General features: G+C 33.9%; 1 protein-coding gene across 1 annotated transcript in view; it reads left to right on the top strand.

Moving 5' to 3' along the window:
- The window catches only part of RB1 (RB transcriptional corepressor 1), a 182,620-nt gene that overhangs the window by 140,454 nt on the left and 17,799 nt on the right, over positions 1–24,367 (top strand). Inside the window, exons 19-24 of the mRNA XM_072610548.1 lie at positions 6,162–6,307; positions 7,889–8,034; positions 9,434–9,538; positions 19,427–19,540; positions 19,625–19,788; positions 22,638–22,668. Of these exons, the coding sequence (XP_072466649.1) occupies positions 6,162–6,307; positions 7,889–8,034; positions 9,434–9,538; positions 19,427–19,540; positions 19,625–19,788; positions 22,638–22,668 (706 nt within the window). The remainder of the gene's footprint in view (positions 1–6,161; positions 6,308–7,888; positions 8,035–9,433; positions 9,539–19,426; positions 19,541–19,624; positions 19,789–22,637; positions 22,669–24,367) is intronic.

Below are 24,367 nucleotides of genomic sequence, written 5' to 3'. Positions count from 1 at the left end.
TCAGTTCATGTAAGTCTAGGTTTTTCTGAAGTCCTCTTGCTCATTATTTCTTATGGAACAGTGGTATTCCATTACATTCATATATCACAACTTGTTCAGCCATTCCCCAATTGATGGGCATCCTCTTAATTTCCTATTGTTGTCCACTACAAAAAGAGCTGCTAAAAATATTTTTGTACATGTGATCCTTTTCCAATTTGTATAGTCTCTTTGGGATATAGCCCTAGGTAGAAGTGGTGTTGCTGGGCCAAAGGGTATGCACAGTTTGATAGCCCTTTGGGCATGGTTCCAAATTGCTCTCCAGAATGGTTGAATCAGTTCACAAACTCCACCTACAATGCATTGGTGTTCCAATTTTCCCACATCTTCTCCAACATTTATCATTTTCCCATTTTATCATTTTAGCCAATTTGATAGGTGTGATATGGTATCTCAGAGTTGTTTTAATTTGCATTTCTCTAATCAGTTTCTAGCATTTTTTCATATGACTATAGATAGCTTTAATTTTTTCCTCTGAAAACTTCCTGTTATCAATTGGGGAATGACTTGTATTCTTATAAATTTGACTCAGTTCTCTATATATTTTAGAAATGAGGCCTTTATGAGAGATACTGGTTGTAAAAATTGTTTCCCAGCTTTCTGCTTCCCTTCTGATCTTGGTTGCATTGGTTTTGTTTGTGCAAAACCTTTTCAATTTAATATAATCAAAATTATCCATTTTGTACTTCATAATGTTCTTTATCTCTTGTTTGGTTATAAATTCTTCTGTTCTTGCTCTCCTAGTTTACTTATAGTATCAGCCTTAATATCTAAATCATGTACCCATTTTGACTTTACCTTGGTATAGGGTGAAAGAGGTTGGTCGATGCCTTGTTTCTGCCATACTATCTAACAGTTTCCCCAGCAGTTTTGGTTAAATAGTGAGCTCTTATTCCAGAAGCTGAAGTCTTTGGGTTAGTAAAAAGTAGGTTACGATAGTCATTGACTACAGTCTGACCTCATTTCCTTAAGTGTTTCTATATATCCTATAGCAGGTGGGAGTTTCACTTTCCTAAGTTGAAGAAAATAATAATATCCAGCATTTATATAGCACTTTAGTGTTCGCAATTCCCTTTACATATGTAATCTCATTTGATCATCATTTCTCTTAGAATGTTTTTAGAATTGTTCAGTTTTTTTCATCTGTGTGCTATTCTCTCAATTTCATCTAATAAATGCTTTTGGGATGATCTGGCTTAATTGGGTCTCAAACTAAATTTTCTTGAGAATTTATTTTTTCTTCTGCTTTCTCTTCCCTGCTTGATGTGGAAATTCTACTCATTTTTCATCATTCTCTTCTTTAATATTTTGCTCATGAGTTTATTCTCTAAATAATTTTTGCCCATGGATGCCACAAGGACATCTCATGGCAAAAAGATCGCATTTTCTGGCTGAGACAATATTTAGCTTATTTTGTTCCTTTCATTGTGATGATCGCTTTGTATCAGTTAAACTCTGTGGGAAAAGAGCTAATTAGAGATGATATCTTGTCCTGTATCTGTTTTCAGCATTAATTGTTTGAATAGGTCAGACTGGAGCTATTGTAATTACACACCATGTTGTTTTTCATTCTTTTTCCTCTCTTTTAATTTCGTGTCAGTTTTGTCAAATATCGCATGAAATTATGTTTATTTTTAAATGATGAAACCATCCTATGTCATTGAAACTTTCTTGTCTTGCTAGTTATAACAAGCATGCCGTATTGATACGGTTAAATTCTTTCAGTAACAACTTGACTTCTTGATCTCTTCTCATTTTAGGTGCATTGGTTTTGTTAATGCAAAGACTTTTAAATTTCACATAACCAAAATTTTCTGTTTTACTTTTTCTGAACTTCTCTATTACTTGATTAGTCTGTGACTTCTAACGTATACTTAAGATCGCCCTTTATGTCTAACTTACGTACTCATTTTGTGCTTATCTTGTTATGAGATGTTTATGCGAAGTTTCTGTCCCAGCATATGTCTTGGTAGGTAGTAGACAAATATTTTATGCACTCTGTAGTTATTTCAAATGAAATTTCTGTTATCTTTTCCTGCTGTGTTTTGTTGGTAGTGTATGAAAATGGTGATGATTTGTGTGGATTTATTTTATATCTTGAAACTTTGCTAAAGTTGTCAATTGTGTCAATTAGTTTTTTAATTGACTCTGTGTTCTTCAAGTAAACCATCATATCATCAGAAAAAAAGTGATGGTTTTGTTTCCTCCTTGCATATTTTTATTTCTTCAATTTCTTTTTCTTGTCTTATTTCTATAGCTAGCATTTCTAGTACAATATTGAATAAGACTGATTTTAATGAACATCCTTGCTTCACCCCTAATCTTACTGGGAAAGCTTCTACTTTGTCTTCATTATTAATAATGCTTGCTCTTGGTATTGGGTAGATAGTACTTATTTTAAGAAAAGCTATATTTATTCCTATGGTTTCTCAGTGTTTTTAATAGGAATGGGTGTTATGTTTTGTCAAAAACTTTTTCTGCATCTATTAAAATATTAAAATAAGTGATTTTTGTTGATTTTTAGATTAATGCGATCCTAAGTTTTTCTAATATTGAAACAGTCCTATCTTCTTGGTATAAATCCAGCTTAGTCATAGTGTATGATCTTTGTGATATATTGCTGTAATCTCTTTGCTAGTATTTATTTACATTTCTTGAATCAATACTCATTAGGGAAATTGCTCTATAATTTTCTTTCTATATTTTGAGTCTCCCTGCTTTTGGTATCAAACCATATTTGTGTCATAGAAGGAATTTGGTAGGACTCTTTCTCCGCCTATTTTTTTTTTTCAGACAGTTTACATAATATTGGAATTGTTCTTTAAATGTTTAGTAGAATTCACTTATAAATCCATCTGGTCTTGAATTTCATTTTGTTTTGTTTTTCTTAGGGGGTTCTTTTATGACTATTCAAATTCTTTTTCTGAGATCGGGTTATTTAAGTATTCTGTTTCCTATTCTGTTAATCTGGGCAATTTATATTTTTGTAAATAGTCATCCATTTCATTTAAAATGTCAATTTGATTGACATGTAGTTAGGCAAAATGGCTCCTAATAATTGCTTTTATTTCTTCTTTATTAGTTATAAATTCACTGTTTTCATTTTTGACACTGGTAATTTGGTTTTTCTTTTTTTTTAAATCAAATTAATGAGTAGCTTATCTATTTCATTGATTCCCTCCCCTCCAAAAAGCTTCTAGTTTTATATATTAGTTAAGTGAGGTTTTTTTTTCCTTTTTGAAAATCTCTTCTATTTTCAGGATTTCTATATAGATGTTGGATTGATAGTTTTAAATTTGTTCTCCACTTTTTTTAAGTTGGGTGACCAATTTGTTAATCTTCTCTTTCTCGTTTATTGGTATACACGTTTAGAGGTACATATTTTCCCTTATGTACTGCTTTGGCTGCTTTCCTCAAGTTTTGGTATGTTGTCTTATTATTTTCATTATCTTTAATGAAATTATTGATCATTTCTCTGATTTGTTCTTTGATCCACCCATTCTTTAGGATTACGTTATTTAGTTTCCAATTAATTTTTAATCTGTGCTTCAAAGATCCCTTACTTAATATAATTTTTATTGTATTATGGTCAGAAAATGAAAATTTAATTTTTTTTGCATTTGTGAGATGTTTATGCCCTGATACATGGTCAGTTTTTGTGAAGGTGCTATTCATAGCTGAGAAATAGGTGTAATCCTTTCTCTTCCTATTCAGTATTTTACTGATGTTTATTATATCTAATTTTTCTAAATTGTATTGATTTCCTTAATTTCTTTCTTTTTTATTTTATGGTTAGATTTATCTAGGATGAGAAGGGTAAATTGAGGACCCTAATGATTATAATTTTACTATTTCCTCCCATATCTCATTTTACTTTTTCTTTAACAATATTTGGTACATATGTGTTCAAGTATTGTTATTCATTATTACCTTTTAGTAAAGTTTAGTTTCAGTTTCTCTTTTAATTAGACCTGTTTTTGCTTTTGCTTTGTTTGAGATCGTGATTGCTCCTCCTGCCTTTTTTAAACCTTTGCCAAAACAACATAGATTCTGCTCCATCCTCCTCCACTTTTTTTTAACTCTGTGTATATCTTTCTGTTTCAAATAGGTTTTTTTGTAAGCATATTATTGGATTGTAGTTTCTTATCTATTCTGCTCTCCTCTTCTGTTTTATGCATGAGTTCATCCCGTTCATATTAACAGTTGTGATTGATAGCTATGGATTTTCCTCCATTCTGTTCTTTTATTTGTCCTTCCCTTTTTTTACCCTGTCCTGTCTTTTCCCCCTAAAATTTATTAATTTATTTGTTTTTGGTTTTCAACATTCACTTCCATAAGTTTTAAATTTTCTCCCCTTCCCTCCCCAAGATTGCATGAAATCTTATATGAGCTCTAGACATATATTTCCATTAAATGCATTTTCTCATTAGTTGTGTTACAGAGAAGAATTATAATGAATGGGAGAAACCATGAACCCTGTTCCCTCTTTAAGGGTTGTGTTTTGCTTCTGGCTATTGCCTTCCTTAATCTACCCAGTGTCTTATTCTCTGCTCCTCCCCCACTTCATTTCCTTAACCCCTTTCCCTTCTGCTTTGCTTTTGTGTAAGATTAATTTCTGTACTCCAATGAATATGTGTATTCTGTCCTCCTTGAACTACTTCAGGTAAGAGTGAGGTTCTAGTGTTGCTCACTTCACCCTGCTGCCTCCTCTATTGTATAAACTCTTCCTTACATGTCCTATTTATGTGAGATCAGTTTTCCCTGTTATTCCTCTCCTTTGCCCCTCCATTCTTCTTTTGAGACCGTCTAAACATAATAGAAGTACATCTTGGCCCTCTGTCTAATTAAGCTCCTTCTAAAACCCCTGGTCATTATAAAGTTCTGAGGGGTTATATGTATCATCTCCCCATATAAGAATGTAAACAGTTTAACCTCTCTTTAGTCCTTTATGATTTTTCACTCTTGTTTACATTTTCATTTGATTTTTGCATTCTGTGTTTGAATGTCAAGTTTTTTATTCAACCCTGTTCTTTTCATTAGAGATGGTGGAAAGTCCTCTTTTTCCTTAAATATCAATTTTTCTCCCGTATAATTATACTCAGTTTTATTGGGTAGATTATTCTTGGTGGTAATCCTAGGTCCTTTGCCTTCTGGAAAATCACATTCCAAGCTCTCATTTCTTTATGGTGGTAGTCACTAAATCTTATGTCATCCTGACCATGGCCCCATAGTTCGTGAACTTTTTCTGTTTGGCTGCTTCTATTTTCTCCTTGAACTGGGAGCTCTGGATTTTTATTTTTGGGGTTTCTATAAGGAGATGACCAGTAGATTCTTCCCACTTCTACTTTGCCTTCCAGATTTGGGGGCAGTTTTCCTTTATATAATTTCTTGAGTTTATAATATATCTAGTCTTTTTCCACCATGGCTTTCAAGTAATAGTTCAATAATTCTTAAATTCTCTCTCCTGGATCAGTTGTTTCCAGATCAGTTTTTATTATAAGATATCTCACATTTTCTTCTGTTTTTATTTTTTAATCTTTTTACTTGGTTTTATTATTTCCTGATGTCTCATAGAGTTGTTATTTTTTATTTGGTCAATTCTGATTGTTAAGGAGTTATTTTCTTTGGTAAGTTTTTGTACTGTTTTTAACAACCTGTGAATTCTCTTTATAATTCTGCTTTTATCTTATTTATGAACTGTAGCATAATTATATTTAAAGTTTTATGGTTTTTATACTATTTTTTAAAAAGTGGGCACTTTGCTGTCCAAGAAATTGGACAGCACTTTATTTTGGTACCAGTAATTGATTTTTCTTTTAAGCTCACACTACTTCCAGGGTCTTCACTCAGTGATAATTAGCAGAAGTTGAATATAATATGCGTATAGCCTTTTTTCCATAAGAAGTTGATATCCAAAATTCAACATATGCCCTGATAAAAAATGTAGCATTGGAACATGATTGCATTAGCATTCTTTTCATTGTCTTTTTGAGCTTATATTCAAATGGGCTATTCAGTTGCTCTGCTAACAAATGGAGGCTGTGTTCATATGTTTACCACGCCCAAATGTTCTTGTAGTCATTGCATTTTGAGTTAACAGTTTCTCTTTTGCATACATCTAGGTATCTTTCTCCTGTAAGATCCCCCAAGAAAAAAGGATCAACTGCTCGAATAAATTCCACTTCAAATGCAGAAGCACAGACAGCATCAGCCTCTCAAACTCAGAAGCCACCAAAATCTACCTCGCTTTCACTCTTTTACAAAAAAGGTTCGCACATGTCCCGTTACCATCACAGCTTCAGATTTATTGTATCTGTACGGCATATGACAGTGTAGCGACTTACAGTAGGTTATTTACGTACATGCTTTAAACTCTTTGGGGAAAAAGTGGAAGCCTCAAATAGGTTTTCTGCTTTAAAAATTTTTTTTAATTTAAAAAAATGAGGAAACTAATCAATAAATATATATTAAGCATCTACTATGCACTCAACATTTTGTTGAGTGCTGGAGATACAAATTTAAAAAAAAAGCAAAAATCAGTCCCTCAGAAAAGTGCAATAAAAATTTAATCTTCAAGTAAAACTCAAAGTATTGTGTGTTTGTCATAGTATTCAGAAATTTCATATATGTTATGAATCTCCTTACAAAAGAGTAATTTGGATTCTAGCTAATTTACTATGTGTTTAAGGATAGTCATCAAAACTTAAGGTCCCTTAGCAAAGACTTTCAATAATAATAAGGAAGATGTAGTTCATTTTTAAAAAATGTGCTTTTCTCTTGCCCCTGATTAGAGTTCTGTTCTCCCCAAATCTTCATTTCTGTTTACATTTCTCTGTTAGAGATATACTAAATAAATTTATTATCATAGTTATGTTAATGAAAGAGTCAGTTTAGTATAGTGCTGGACGTGGGACCAGGAAGGCCTAGGGTAAACTCCTGCCTCTGACACTTAGTAGCTCTATGACCCTGGCAAATCACTTAATCTGGGTGCCTCATGTAACTTCCAGCATGGATTGAAGTAGTCCACCCGCACCTCTACCTCCTCTGCTGTTTGACTTTTTTAAGACATGTTTTTGACACTGACCTCCTTATTGTTCCTCACACAAGACACTACCCTCAATTCCAGGCATTTTCACTGACTGTCCCCCATGTCTAGAATGCTCTCCCTCCTCATCTTTACTTCATGTGCCAGCTAAAATCCCATCTACAGAAAACCTTTCTTGATCTCCTTTAATTTTAGTTCCTTACTTCTGTTGATTATCTCCAATTTATTCTATCTGTATCTTGTTTGTACATAGTTACTGACATGTAGTCTCCCCCATTAGATGAGAAGAGTTACTGTCTTTTTCCTTTTTTTATCCTCTGCACTTAGCACAATGCCTGTCACATAGGAGGTACTTAATAAATGCTTACTGAGTATAGATGTTAGTAAATATGAAGCAGTTCCATTATTTTTGACCACTGATATTCTTTTTTGCAAGCAAACATTTGTTCATATTTATTAGGAATTATCATTTTATTGTGATATCAATTACTAACCTTTTTGAAGTTATCACATCTTATTTTTTATTTCTTCGATTTCATAATATTCTTTAACCCTCCTTATACTCCCACTCATCACTTCCCCTGTCCCACTCTCCTTCTCCCCATATATTTGTTTTTAAAATTTAAGCCAATTGATGCTTGACCCAGCAAATACTGCAGAGCTCTGTCTTAAGCATGGGAAAATTTGTTTACAAGAAAGATCACACTAGAGGAAGAGCTGTTATTAAAACCTGTTAGAATTTTAAGTCAAAATTAATAAATAGTCAAAAATGATTAATTCCCTTTCCATTTCTCCAACCATCAGTGTATCGATTAGCATACCTCCGGCTGAATACTCTGTGTTCACGACTTCTGTCAGATCACCCAGAATTGGAGCACATCATTTGGACCCTTTTCCAGCACACACTACAAAACGAGTATGAACTCATGAGGGACAGGCATTTGGACCAGGTAAAGAAATCGCAAACTTTCTTTTCTTGTACTAAAGATTTATTTGTCCAGCTCTAAACATAAATTTTAGTTTCAAAGGAAAAATTAACTTAGTGTAGTAAACCAAACTGTGTTCAGTTGTATACTTATTACTTTTATTTTGCCTTAACTAGTAAAGAGAATGCTCTATAGTTCAAAAATTAACTTATAATTATTGAAATGGTTATTTCTTATTTTAAAATGTTAGTGATAGTAGAACCCCTTTGTAATGCTGCTACTGGGGGGTACTTATGGTTTACTAGATTATACGCTGAATTCTATACATAGGGGGCTTAGTATGACTTACACTGTGGTGTAGCATATAGATTTATAATGGAGTTTTACTTTATTTTTATTTGTGTAGGTAGTTACCACTCAATGCAAAATCATTTTTCCATCTTCAATATTGAATGTACATGAATTATACATTTAAACTGAAGAGATTCAGTCACTTTATTCAGTCTTTGAAAATATAATTAGCTCTTCAGGATGTACTTCACCATAAAATAAAATTAGTTGCTGTGGTAAATGAAAATTGTTGATTCTTTACAATATTTGTAAGTGAGGGGAGAAGTCAGTTATAAAGACTTTATAAAAATCACCATCCACAGAGTAAAATGAGTAGAATTTTGCTATTAAATATAAGGGATAAAGATAAGTGAAAATATATTAGAACAAAATTAAACCAAAACATACAGTATGACTATACAATTTGATTTTGAACCAAACATTCCAAAATATTTTACATTTTGAATATTCAAAATATCCAATTAATGTTAGCACACTGAGAGATTGTATGTTTATTTTAATCATTGCTTAAAACAGTTTAGAATTCCCGTTAGATTTGGGTTTTTTTTGCTAGAACAAAAGACATAAGCAAAATTATTGTAGAAAATATAGACACTTAGGTGAGGGATAGATTCAGAATTATGAAACCCTAAAGCCCATAATTAAGAAACCATGAGTAATTTAAATAACCACCCTTTTGCTTTCTTTAGCCCAGTATTTTCAATGACTTCCCCACCTGACTTTTCCAACTAGCAGAAAAATTGACTAAAATAAATGTAACCTCTTCTTTGGTAAATATGCTAAGGAGAATCAAAGGCTATGTGAATTTTGGAAACCTGATAATTAGTTAATTGAGTTGACTGTACCTATGTTTTTATTGTGAGAGAATCTGGAATAAAAGTTTTCAGAATATAGGCTCTGAGGAGAAGTCAATGGTAGTGATGTTTTGAACTCTTTGTAATCTGTTTATTAAAGTTGATTATACTGCAAGGATTTAGATTTTCAGCTTTTTGAGCCAGGTAGGAAAGATGATGTGTACTTTTTAGACAGGACAGTACAATTCTGATTGTTTTTACTTTTCTTTAATTAATAGATTATGATGTGTTCCATGTATGGCATATGCAAAGTGAAGAATATAGATCTTAAATTCAAAATCATTGTTACTGCATACAAAGACCTCACCCACGCCATTCAGGAGGTATGTAAAGTATTTCAGTGTGAGTCTTTAATCCAAATAATTTTAATGATTTGTTTGTTAGATAATTTTACTAGATGAAATCATAATATATGGATCTGACTATAAATTGATTTTTAACTAAACATTCCCAGATTTCTAACAATTTGGTCATCTAAAATGTCCACTTATATAATTTTTACAAATCTACAAAATACCACTTAGTTTTATATTATTAGTTAATTAAACTTAACTAAAGTTGGATCTGGAAAAAAATAATGACATTTAAAAATCTAAATTAAGGTTTAAAAATTACAAAGATGACCGTTATTAAATTTTATTTAACAGAATAAAATTTGCTTTAAAAAGTAAGAATTGGGATGTTAGCCTTTCCTTAGACCATATTTTCCTTTACCTTTCTCCATTTATTGATCTCTTGATTTTTCTTGATAATCTTTCAGCTTTCATGACAAAGGTTATCCTTTTACCTTTCTTTTTTTTTAAGTAATTTTTCAAAATTTTAAATTTAAATACAAAATGAGAAAAAAAAAATTGCCCTGTTCACAGCAGACTATGAGAGGATTCATTATGAAACAAATTTCCATTTCAAAAAAAACCTATATAATAAGTACTACACATTGTTTTCAAAGCTGCCCAGCTTTTCTTTTCTTCCTTGTTGGTTTTCTTTTGTTCTCTTCTATGCACTTTTTACTTTATTTTTTTCCTTCCCTCCCTCCACCACCCTAAAGAAGGCTACAGTTCAGTGTACATATACATAGATATCTATTAACATACACATATATACTCATATATGTATATGTAAGACCATACTATGCTTGTTTACTCCTATCATGTGTTTCTCTGAAGGTGGATAGCATGTTCCTTCATAAGTTCCATGTTTTCCTGAATCAACCAGCTTATCATTTCCTACACTACAGCAATATTCCAACCCAGTCACATCCTACCTGAGATATTTTCTATGAAAGTTTTTTCCTAATTTTCTTCATTTCTTCTATTCTTAACTACATAGATTTTATTTATACAAGAAAATTTTAATTTAAAATAATCAGAATTATCCTTTTTGCACTTCAGCAATGCTCGCATCTTATAATATTGTTTAAAGTCTGATGTTGCTGAATATATCTCCTTCCTATCTTTTTTTTTCCTCTGGTTTCTTTGAAGTTCCTGACCTTATGTTCTTCCAAATGAACTTTATTATTATTTTTTCCAAGTAATTCAATTGGGATGACATTGAATAATAGAGGAGTTAAGTAAAATTGTTATTTTAAAAATCATATATGAACATCATGAACAGTAAATACTACTTTAATTCTTTCTTCCTGTCTTGACTGTCCCTTCTTGGTCTCCTTCACTGATGTATTTTCCTTCTCCCATTCCACAGCACTCCATCCTTAGGCCTCTTCTCAGTATATACTTTCTTCCTTGGCAAGTTCATCAATTTCCATAGGTTCAATCATTCCTTCTATTCAGGTGACTCACAGATTTAGATATTCAGTCCTGATCTTCTCCCTGAAGCTGAGCTAATTTGATTTTATTCAATTCAATTAAGCATTTTTATTACTGTTATTACTAATTGCTAGGTGCAAGATACTAAGTTCTGGTAATACAGTAAGAAATTGAAATAGTCTCTGCCATCAAGGAGTTTACATTCCACTGCATACCATGTATATAGAAAGTAAATATATGATCATTTGAGGAGGGAGAATACTTTGAAAGCAGTGGACATCAAATAAGACACTATTGTCACAAGAACCTTGGGAAGTAGTTAATAACAGCAAATTTACAGTGAGAAAACTGAGATTATTAAAAATTAAATAATTTGATGAGGACCCTACAGCCAGTATATGACAGAATAAGGATTTAAATGAGCTCTTCCTGACTTCAGTGCAAGCATTTATGCACCCTCAGGCCACCCTGCTTCTGACAATTACAATAGAAATATACAGGGAAATGGAAGAAACTATGTGACACATAATTTTAACATCTACTGAATATCTAAAAGACATTAGTTGGTGACTGTAATTTTACATTAGTAATAAACTCCAGATATTTACTAAACTAACAGATGATGGATCCCCATAGTATTTGTATATCCTTGAGAATTCAACAAATAAATTGCACTGAAACTAGAGCATTATCAAAGACAAAATAATTGCCCACAATTTTTCAGATATAACATTGATCACAATAAATTTTAAAATGACTTTTTAATAGATTTGAACTTCCTAAATTTCCATAATCTCCAAATCTCATGGAATGGAATATTTTTGAAATATATAGATGTAGCAGAAGAAATGAAAATAGAGTGAGGTACGTATATATTGTGCCCACCATCCTTTCTGCTATGGAGGTTGTCACAAAGATACTTTCACTGACCCTACAAAAGATGTTTTTACATCCCAATATTTTCATACAGTTATAAAAAGTAGGTGTTTCATTCACTTGTGCAGTAGTTCACAGAACATTAAATATTTTTAAGGGGGTAGAGCCAAGATGGCAAGAGAAGAAAGATGTATATAATCTAGCATTTCCCCCACAGCCAGCAAACTACTTGTAAAAAATGACTCTCAACGAATTCTAGAGCAGCAGAAGCCACAGAACAACAGAGTGAAAGAGGTTTCCAGCCAAGGGTAACATGGAAGGCCAACAGGAAAGGTCTGTCTCACAGGACACTGAGCAGAGTGGAGCCCAGCCCTAGCCACGTGGCACTGGGACTTGAACAGACTTCTGGGGCAGAATTCTCAGCAGGGAGTGTCCCAGATTCCTCAACCCACAAGCGACAAAGAAAGCTCCAAAGGTCAGTGTGGGAGGGCTTTCTCAGCTGGGCAAGAGGGGAACGGGGTTCCCCCAGCACTAGCCCCAGGAAGCCACAGCAGCAGGAGAAGGGCAGATATGCTGGTGGAGGAAGCAGCCTGAGTCCATTGTCCAGGCAGCTCAGCTTAAAGCCTCTGGGGGAATTGAGCAGCTGATCTGAACCTCAACTCTCAGTGGGGCCCTGCTCCTACCCAAAGCCCCTGGCCAAATTGAGCAGCTCATCTGAACCTCAGCCCTCAGTGGTGGCCCTGCCCCCACCCAAAGCCCCTGGGGGAATTGAGCACCTGATTTGAATCTCAGCCTTGTACTGGGGAGAGGAGAAGCACTAGGACCATCATTTTGACAAAGGCTGGGAAAATGCCCAAAAAAGGGAAAAAAAATAAGACCATAGAAGGTTACCCTTGGTGAATTGGTGTCTCCTTCCATCCTTTTGGATGATGAAGAATAAGGCATACTGTCAGAGGAAGTCAAAGCCTCTGCCTCCAGTACCCTGAAAATGAATATGAAATGGACTCAGGCCATAGAAGAACTTGAAAAGCATGTCAGCAGCCTGCTAAAGGAGAACCAAAAAAATGCTGAGGAAAATAACACCTTTAAAAAGAGGCTAACTGAAGTGAAAAAAGAGATCCAAAAAGCCAGTGAGGAGAAGGAGGCTTTAAAAAGCAGAATTAGCCTAAGGGAAAACAAGGTTCAAAAACTCACTGAACAAAATAGTTCTTTAAAAGAGAGAATCAAGTTCAGGGAAGCTAGTGACTATGAGGTAAACCAACAAGTTAGAAAACAAAACCACAAGTCTGAAAAAGTAGAAGATAATGTGAAATATCTCATGAAAAACAACTGACCTGGAAAATAGATCCAGGAGAGATAATTTAAAAGTTATGGGACTACCTGAAAGCCATGATCAAAAAAAGAGCCTAAACATTATCTTCCATAAAATTATCAAGGAAAACTGCCCTGGTGTTCTAGAACTAGAGGGCAAAATAAATATTGAAAGAATCCACTGATCACCACCTGAAAGAGACCCAAAGAGAGAAGCCTAGGAATATTGTGGCCAAATTTCAGAGTCCCCAGGTCAAGGAGAAAATACTGCAAGCAGCTAGAAAGAAACAACTTGAATATTGTGGAAATATAATCAAGATAACACAGGATCTGGCAGCTTCATATTAATCACATTTGATCACATTAAATGATCAAAGGGCATGGAATAGGATATTCCAGAAGCCAAAGGAACTGGGATTAAAACCAAGAATCACCTACCCAGCAAAACTAAGTATAATACTTCAAGGGAATAAATTCAGTGATATAGAGGACTTTCAAGCATTCACGATGAAAAGACAAGAACTGAATAGAAAATTTGACTTTCAAACACAAGAATCAAGAGAAGCACTTAAAGGTAAACAGGAAAGAGAAGTCATAAAAGACTTTCTAATGCTGAACTGTTTACATTCCTACATGGAAAGATAGTACTTGTAACTCTTGACACTTTTCTCAACATTGGGTAGGTGGAGGGATTATACATACACACACACACACATACACACACACGCACATACACACACATATAGACATAGAGTACAGGTTGAGTTGAATCAGAAGAGATGATATCCATAAAAAAATAAAATAAAATTAAGGGGTGAGAGAGGAAAATATTAGGAGAAGAAAGGGAGAAATGGAATGGGGCAGGCTATAACTCATAAAAGAAATAAGAAAAATCCTGTTCAATGGAGGAGAAAAGGGAGAAGATAAGAGGAGAAAAGTGAAGCTTACTCTCTTCACATATGGCTCAACGAGGGAATAACATGCTCACTAAATTGGGTATGAAAATCTATCTTACACCACAGGAAAGTAGGGGAGGAGGAGACAAGTGGAGTGAGGGGGATGATAGAAGGGAGGGCAAATGGGAGAAGAGAGTAACTAGAAGTAAACACAAGGTCAAATGAGAGAATAAAAAAAAGGGGGAGGACAGGGTAGGATAGAGGGCAATATAGTTAGTATTACACGACATGATTATTATAGAAGTCTTTTACAAAACGACACATATATAGCCTGTGTTGAATTGCTTGCCTTCTCAGTGGAGATGAATAGGGAGGGAGAGAGAGTGAGAAGTTGGAATTCAAAGTATTGGGAATGAATGTTGAGAATTATTATTTCATGTAACTGGGAAATAAGAAACACAGGTAATGGGTGTAGACATTTATCTTATCCCACAAGAAAAGAAGATGGGGATAAGAGAAGAGTGGGGTGTGATACAAGGGAGGGCTCATTGAGGGAAGGAGTAATCAGAATGCAAGGTATTATGGGGAGGGGGAGGGGAGAGATGGGGAGGAAGAGGGGAGAGTTGGGGAGAAAAATTGGAACTCAAAATTTTGTGGAAATGAGTGTCGAAACCTAAAAATAAATAAATAAATGAATGAATTTTTTTTAAAGTTTTTAAATTAACTTTGAACTTAAATGCAAAATAAGAAAAGAAAAAAATCATTGCCATATGCACAGCAGAACACAAGAGAGGATTCAATATAAAGCAATAAATTTCCATTTCAAGAAAAACTAGAATAAATATTACATATACTTTTCAAAACTGTCCATCTTTGCTTCCTTGTAGGTTTTCTTTTGTCTTCTGCTGTGGACTTTTTACTTTATTCCCCTCTTCCTCTCTCAGAAAGCTACAATTAAGCATTGTATATGTGTGTGTATGTGTATACATGTATTTATACATATATTATACACACATAAATATTGATATCCATAAACATATATGTATATACATTTACACTCAAACACATATGTAGAGCGATATTATTTACATTTCCTTTGTCATCTGTTTCTCTGAAGATCAATAGCATCTTTCTTCCTAAGTCCAAAGTTTTTCATATTTTTCTAAATCCACCAGCTCATCATTTCCTACACCACAACAATATTCTGACCCAATCACATTCTATCTGAGACACTGTCTAAAAAGTTTTTTCCCCTGATTTTCTGCATTCCCATTATTCTTGACTACATAGGTTTTATTTATACAGGAAATTTTTAATATAAAATAATCAAAATTATTCATTTTATACTTCAACACTACTCTTATCTTATAATATGGTTTAAAGTCTGATACTCCTGAATCCATTTCCTTCATATCTTTTCCGCCTAGTTTCCTTGAAGTTCCTGACCCTCTGCTCTTCCAGATGAACCCTGTTATTATTTTTTCTGTCTCAGTAAGATAATTTATTAGTAATTTAATTGAGATGGCACTACATAAATAGATTAATTAGGTAAAATTGTCCTTTTTAAAAATTATATTAGCTTTTCCTACCCGTGCACAGTAAATGTTACTTCAGTTATTTAGATCTAATTTTGTTTTTATAAAAGGTGTTTTGTGTTTATCTTCAAATAGTTTCTGTGTCTATTTTGGCAGGTATATTCTCACTTTTTTATACTGTCTAGTTATTTTATATGATCTAAAACTATTGATTAATATAACTGACACATAGTGTAGTGTCCCTATTTTTCTCTTTTGATTAAATCTATTTTAACTTTATCTGAGATCATGATTACTATCCCTGCTTTTTGTACATAATAAATTCCACTCAACTTTATTTTATGTTTATATGTATCTCTCATTTTTATTGTATTTTCTGAAAATAACATTGTTGAATTCAGATTTTTAATCTGCTGTCAGTTTCCATTTTATGGATAAATTCATCCCATTCACATTCTAAACTGTAACTACTTGTATATTTTCCTCTTTCCTATTTTCCTCACTATCCTCACCTTATTCTTATCCTTCCTTATTTCTCTACTTCTACCCACTACTTTGTCCTTCTCTTCCTTAACCAGCTCCACCCTCTAAGAATCCCTTCTTATCCTCTCCTACCACCATACCCCCTTACCTTATTTCTTTCTGAATTTAGAAAATTTTTATACCTTTTTAAATATTTATGTTGTTCTCTCTTTATTCCATTTCTGTTCATCTACGCACCTTCTATACTCCCTCTTATCCTATTCCTTATCTTTCCCTTACCCTTTCCCCCATCCCTATCCTCATACCCTCTTATTTCTTTCTGAATTTAGAAGACTTTTATCCCCTTCTAGATATATATGTATTGTTCCCTCTTTAACCCATTTCCAATGAGAGTATGGTTCCAGAACTACCAGCCCTTCTCCCCCATCAGTTCTTCCTCTCACACCCCATTTGTATGAGACAGAACATTAATGTTATTAAAGAATAGTTGGATAATGACTTGCCTTAATACTACTGTATTTCTACTTGAAATCCGTTAAAAAAGACAAGAACAAGATGAGTAATAATAATTATAATTAACATTTAATATTGTGCTTTAATGTTCTCAAAGAATTTTACATATGTTATCTAATGGCAACATTGTGAAGTAAATGTTATTAATATCTTCATTTTACACATGAGGAAACCGAGGCTAACAGTGGCAATGACTTGTGCAGTCATACAGCTAGAAAATATGTGAGACAGGATTTGAACTCGGCTTTTTCTGACTCCAAATCTTGTATGCTATCCACTGTGCTGCTTAGCTTCTTCTGATAATAGTAATAACACAACAGTGCCCTCCAAACCAAGCCCATTGTCCATGTGGCAAGGAGGAGAGGTTATGAGTTAGGAGGAGGATACTATCCAGAATTATGCAGAGTGAGGACTTCAAGGTCTTCTGAGACCACTAGAGTATCTGCAAAATTCTAGAAGGAATACTGAAAAGCTGGAGAGTTGGTCTGTGAAGATGCCACTGATTTGGTTTGTGTCTTAGCCAGTGTAATGAAATTGTTCCTATGAACCTAAGACATATATAGATGATGGCATGGGGTTGCCAGCCGGCCCTAATGGAATGGAAATCACTGAGATCTGCTTGGTAAAGAAGATGCTAGAATGATTGATGCTTCTTTGTGTTCTGGGCCCATTAAAGGAAGTCAGAAATGTGTTTCCCACTAAAGGAGGCAAACCAGCGTTGTTAACTGAGTAGACTAAAGCCATAGACTTCCATTCTATGCCAGTACTGTATCATAACAAAACTGGTAACAGTTTTTACTGTTGAGGGTTTTATCTGTGGTACCCTGAGCTCTAAGTCACAACAATATGGGGCAATATTAAAAAAAAAACCCACAAAACTTCATCCTTAAGTATGGATTAGTTGAAATCAGTGGTGTAATTTGGGAGCTACTAAAATGTGAAGAGAAAAAAGTAAAAAATCCAGATCGTTGAAGACCTTCACTTAATGCAAACTCCAGAAATTATCTCTAGTGAGAAAATGAAGAACAAATCCAATGTCAGGGTCTCAGAACTTCTGAGAAGGTGACGAACACTCTTCAGCCACAATTCCAAAAGGCCTGTTGGAGTATGCTGGAATGAATTCCAACCGGCAGGTCAGTTATGCCTAAACAAGTCATTTTAAAACGCTGGTGTTTGCTATAACTATCAAGATTTGTTCCAAGATCAGACACGAAGGCAGCTAGTTATCTCTTAAAGCTCTTCACAAGCTGGTTCCTTCATATCTTTCCAGCCTCCTTTTAGTTTATTCCTTTCCATATACCCTGTGATCTGGTCTACTTGGTGTTCCTCCCATATCATTCCAGCTCTCTTCTCTGTGCCTTTGGATTGCATGTTCTCCAGGTCTGGAATACTCTTCCCCCTAACTGCCTCTTACTTTTCCTGACTTCCTTCAAGACTCAGTTCAAATCCAACCTTACTCCCAAGAAACTCTGCTTCTAAGAAAGGGAGACGACACAGAAAGAAGGTTTTAGCTTGAGGTCAGATGGAAAGGCACCAGGTACTCAGGGTGCAGCAGTAAAGATGGTAAAGTTTCTTCATTAATGTTATTTCCCTTGATAAAGTGATATTCTTGTCTGATATTGAACTATTTCATAGTGCCAAGGACTTTGGTAACAAGGAATTTTTTTTCTGGGTCTTCAGTTACTATGACTGGTAAATTAATAGCTGCAGAAATAGTTGCCAGGTTACATTTCTACCATTTGATTCCCTGGAAGATGGCTGCAGGGACTGGAGTATAAACAGGGTCAGTTGGGTGAGGTGGAGTGTAGAGGGAATAGGGCTCTGCCATTACCAGGACTCTTGGTCCAGGGCATTGATTTGATGAGGATGTTTGTCCCATTCTCTACAGAGGTTGCATTTTGTTTGATGTCTGGGGGGGTTGGGCTGAAAAGAGAGCTGGAGTCTGGAGCTGTGTTGTTATTCCCAGGATTCCATCAGTAGCAGTTAGCAAATAGTGGCAATATTGGCATCAATGCTAAGTCTGTTTTTCCCAGGGTGACTCTCCTTGATGATGACTGCAGGGCCCAGGCTAGAAGCAGGCTGCTATTCTTGGGAATACTGCTATTTTCAGGGCTCTTGAGTTCACAGATCTGAGCCACCTCCATTAAGATCTGAGGGGAAGTAATTATCAGAGTGGTGGTGGTGGTTTGACTCACTGGCATATGCCACCTCTTTACATCTCCAGTCCACCTTTCCAACCTTATTTCATATCATTGTCCTTCTTGTGCTCTGTATTTTAGACAAGCTAGATTGTTATTTCTTTCTGTAAGCCCCCATCTCTCATGCATGGAAATGTTTCCTTCCTATCTCTCTCTCTTCCTATTGAAAGCCTTTTCTTCCTTCAAGTCCCAGCTGACTTACAGGGACTGACTCCTTCGTGAAACCTCTACTAATGCACACAACTGATGATGATCTCACCTTAGAATTTTATGGACTTTTGTCTGGACTTTTCCTTCACATTTACCACATTTTGCCTTATATCATAGTTTTATTATTTTTATTTTTTTATTTTATTATTATTATCATATGTTTTATTGTTTCCATCTTCACTCCCAAACCCATGAGATTAAAACTTTCTTGATAATAGGGATTGGGTAATTTTTATCTTTGCATCTCCACAAGGAATTCTTTGAACGTAGTAAGGCCTGCTTAAATATTCATTGGATTGAATTTTTTAATCTGTTGAAGAGCACATTACAACATAACTATTTAAATAAAAGTATGAATTAAGAAAAAAAGAAAATATTGAAGTGAATGTATATGTTCATTTAGCATAATTCTTTTCTCCACAGACTTTCAAACGTGTTTTGATCAGAGAAGGACAGTATGATTCCATCATTGTCTTCTACAATTTGGTCTTCATGCAGAAACTAAAAACAAATATTCTACAATATGCTTCCACCAGGGTATGTTGAGAATATATTGTATGTTTGTGTCAAATTTTACAATTAGAAAATGTTAAAAACATTTATTTACTTTTGCTGTTATAGCCCCCAACCTTATCGCCGATACCTCACATTCCTCGGAGTCCTTATAAGTTTTCTAGTTCTCCTTTACGTGTTCCTGGAGGGAATATTTATATATCACCCTTGAAGAGTCCATACAAATTTTCAGAAGGCCTGCCAACTCCCACAAAAATGACTCCAAGATCAAGGTTAGTGCAAGTTTTCTCTTTGAACTAGTGGCAAAGAACAATAAATTGAAATAATTTTGATCCAAGATTAAAAAGTCCTTGTTAAAAAAGCCATAACCTCACATCTAAACTTTACCATCCACCTAAGTGGTGTCTTTAGGCTTATGAATAAAAAAAGATCTTATGTTAAAGGATAAGCTTGCAAATACCACTATCTCTATTCATTCCTGCTTTCTTTTAACACGGAGCTGAGGCTGTCAGTTTGGTTGTAAGCCTTTGAAACACTTATTTTTACTGGAACCCATTTGCTAAATGAAATAGATTTTTCCTTTCATTTATTAACCATTCTGCATTTCATCAAATGTCTTATGAACACTTTTTGTGGGCCTTGACCATTCTTCCATAGTAGAAAAGCAACATACCAATAAGGATGAGAGTGCAAACTTGTTACAACAGGTGATTGCAAATTGAGACTTGAAACTGTTATTTCTGGTTTTCCCATGGTCTTCTTATTTTCCCTTGGGCAGGTCTCCACTTCAAAAGGTTGTTGTGCATCAGGGAGGTGGTGTTTTTGAAGCTCTTTTAGATGCTCAGATGAAAGGTGCAGTGCAACATTGAATTATTATACTATCATCCACATCAACCACAAATGCTTCCTAGCTTTGATGTGCTCCATTTGCCTTATTACATGGTATCATGGGCTATTTGAAACTTGTTTTGCTTGTGTGCAAAGTGGGGAGATTAACCCAGGAGAGTTATAATACACTACAATGCTAAAAATGACTGGCCAATCAGATTGTACTTAATGGATAAGAAAACAACTAAGGAGGAAGAAATCTGTTATTACCTTGTTTTGTTTTTTATTTTCTAGTACCAAGCATAAAGTACTGTTTATGCTTTAAGAACTGAGTCCTCATTAGCCAGTAACCTTATTACATATAGAAAAAGTAATTTTTGCCATGCAAATATGTTATCTTTAATTAGGTAGAAATATAAGCAAATCTTTAAATATTTGCAACAGGTATAGGGACAGGCTCCCCCAATGAGGATTCAGAAGACCTGGGTTTGAATCATGGCTCTGCTTCCTACTGGCTTTGTTACTTTGAGCAAGTAATTTTACTTCCCTGTTCCTCCCCATCTCTAGAATGAAAGGGTTGGACTAAATGACTAGGTCCCTTTTATATCCAAGTTCTATGCATTGTTTAACCATAAACAAGTCATTCAGACTTTAATTTTTTCATCTGTGAAAGGTCATATTTAATACACAAGTGTATTTCCAGAAGGCAGAGAATGTGATGATAAATATTCATTAAAAAAGGATTTATTCTTTATGTTTAACACTTAGGGCAATATAAATACAACATTACTCATTTCTTCTGTCTATACTAATATTTTTATGTACAATATACCGTTTATTTAGTTTTCATTTGGCTAGCTGCTCTACTAGTAGCATTGATTCCCTTATGTTGTAAGTTCATAAAATCACAGGCTATTAGAGGTAGAAAGTACCTTCAAGATTACTTGGTCCAACCACTCAGGCCAGAGAAATGTCTTGCCCAAGGTCACTCAACTATTTAACATAAAACCTAGAACTAAAACCCAGATCCTCCTGATATCTAGTCCAGTGTCCTTTTTACTTCATCATATTGTCTTCCTAAAGGACAAGAACTATGTCTCATTAATTAGTTTATTAGAACCTTATGCAAAGTAGTTCTGATTAAGTGATTTTAAATGATAGTAGTGAGTCATTCTACACTGTTAATGGTATCTGTTTTGTTTTCTTTGGTAAAATCAAGTATTTATTTAAAAGGTTTTTTTTTTTTAGTGTAGAAGGGGTGAATTGTTCCCTCCTTTTTCCCCAACACTTCCTCAGTGAACTTTCCCTGGTAAGAAAGATTTTGTAAAAAAAATTTTTCATTAAAACCAAACACATTGACCGTACCCGACACCATATGCAATATTCTACTACTTTACCAGTTTTCAAAGAATTGAAATATAATACATTGAATTCTAAACCTATATGTAACACAATATAGTCCTTGTTTAACAATTTACCTCATGCTAATATAGTACCTTAAGTTTGTCATTCTTATCATAAACCATTTTGCTAGTGAAACTGGAAAGTACTGTTGGAAAAATGTATGATAAAATACCCAATATCTTTGATCATATATCAGTTTTTATTATAGTTATAATACCTGCTAGAAAAATCCAAGTATATCTCCTAGGGCAAAAAGCTACAGTTAGATTTGACTTGATTTTTTTTATATGCTAGAGATGTGGGTGATTTATTAGAAGAAATTTTATTTGTTCATTTGACTCTTTGCGCATATAAAATTTAATATTCTTTTCTTCCATCATGAGATATTTCTTTGCAGTGATAACTTAGGATTTCATGAGTCAGCTAGTCAGTGTAGTAGATAGAGTATTGGCCCTGGACTAAGGAAAATACTTGAGTGCAAATTTTGCCTCAGAATCTTAGTATGTGACCATGGGCAAGTCTTTTAATTTCTGAGTCTGTTTCCTCATCTATAAATTAAATAAGTAGGTTGTGAGGATCAATGAAATTTCATATATATAATATGTATATATATATGCTATACAAATTTTAAAGCACTATATGTTAGCTATTATTATTAATATTATAAACTGGTAGCTCAGAGTAACTACCATTAAAAATCTTAAGGTATCACTATAATATAGGAGAAAAATTATGCACCTCTTTTATTCATAATGAGAATAGCTTTTCATTGATGTAGGAGATAAAGACATCTTTAATAAACTTAATTTTTAGAATAATATGTTCATATTAAACTGTCATTTAGCTTATGTTTTCATGCTAATTAATCTGCTTTATTTTATCTTAACAGAATCTTGGTTTCAATTGGTGAATCATTTGGCGTAAGTATAATCATTTGGTATAAGTATTTTATTTGCATAAAATTGTATTTTCCTTAAAAATGATAAATTCACATTCCTCAGTTAGACATGTTACATAGAATTTAAACATTTCTTATAGCCTAATCTAAAAAAAATTCAGAAAAATTTGTTATGCTGTTTTGAATCTAAAAATAATTTATAGTAATCTTACATTTGTGGTCTAAGTTAGCAGAGATTTTGATGTCTCAGATTTCACTAATACAACAAAATATCCAGTTCACATAGAACCACCTTTGTTTTAATTTATTTCCAATTAACAGTTTTTTTTATTTTCTATTTCCTACCCAATAAACAAAAGTAGAACTCCTCCCTCCTTTAAAAAAAAACAAATATATAAATATGTGTACATGTGTGTCGTATGTATGTATACATACATGTATACATATATACATATATACAACACACATATATTACACATATGTATGTGTGTATGGTCCAGCAAAACAAATTCTCACATTGGCTGTATCTATGAAGCATATATCTTGATCTGAAGTATGAATCCATCATATGTCTGTCAAGATATGGGTAACATATTTCATTGTGGGTCCTTTGGAATCTTATTAATCAGAGTTCTTGGCTATTTTGGAGTTTTTTGTCTAACAATGTTGTTGCTAATGTATGAGTTACTCTCCTTTTTCTACTCACTTCACCATGCATCAGTTTATATAAGTCTTCCTAGGTTTCTTGGAAACAATCCTCTTCCTCATTTCTTATAACACAATATTCATAGCCATTATTTGTTCAGCCATTCTCCAATTCATACCATGCTTTTTTTAGTTGCCTTTATATTTCTATTTAAGCTTCTGGGAAGTCTTTTCAGTGTCATCTAATACATTGAGCTTCTTACCAAGTTCCTGAATCTTAGTTTCTCAGCTTGTTACTCTCCTGCTCTCCCTATCCCTTCTAGAACATTGTTGATAAAAGAATAAGAAAACTGAAAAATTAGAAGGGGTCTTAAAGCTAAACTAGTCCCAGCCTTTATCCAAAATATGAATCTAGTCTAGACCATCCCAGACTAATGGTCATTTAAACCTCCAGTGAGAGAAACCCCCTCCAATCCTCATAGCAGCTTATTCTATTTTCTAACTGGTAATAAATTTTCCTTCTGTCTTCCTCTAATTGCCACCCACTGGTCCCTGTCTTGCTTTCTGGAGCCTAGTAAAGTAATTCCAGGTAGCCTTCTATATGAATCCCTTCAATAGCTGAAAATAATTATTGTGTCTGCCTTTAAGTTTTTTCTCTAGGTAAAATATCAATAGTTCCTCAAACCAATTCTTCTTAGTCTCAAATCTTTCAATTTCCTTTTTGAAATATGATATACAGAACTGGACACAATACTCCAGATGTGGTCTGACTAGGCCAGAATACAGTGAGATTCTCACCTCTGTTGTTATGGACCCAGTGCTTCTGCTCATGTGACCTAAGTTCATATTATTTTTTGTGTCCACTATATCACACTGTGGATATATTTAATTCTCAATTATTACAACTATGGACATTTTTCACATGAAATGACTTCTAACCAGCCCCTCTATTCTCTAATCTAATACAACAATCAATCAGTAAGCATTGATTAAGTGTATTCTGTTAGCCAAGGATACAAAGACAAAAATTAAATAGTTCTTGCCCTCACAGAGGTTACAATCCATCAGAGAAAAAA

Source organism: Notamacropus eugenii, chromosome 5 (assembly GCF_028372415.1).
Source record: "Notamacropus eugenii isolate mMacEug1 chromosome 5, mMacEug1.pri_v2, whole genome shotgun sequence".
Classification (NCBI taxonomy): Eukaryota; Metazoa; Chordata; class Mammalia; order Diprotodontia; family Macropodidae; genus Notamacropus; species Notamacropus eugenii.
Note: the sequence above shows the minus strand (reverse complement) of the source record. Positions and strands in the feature narration are given on the sequence as shown.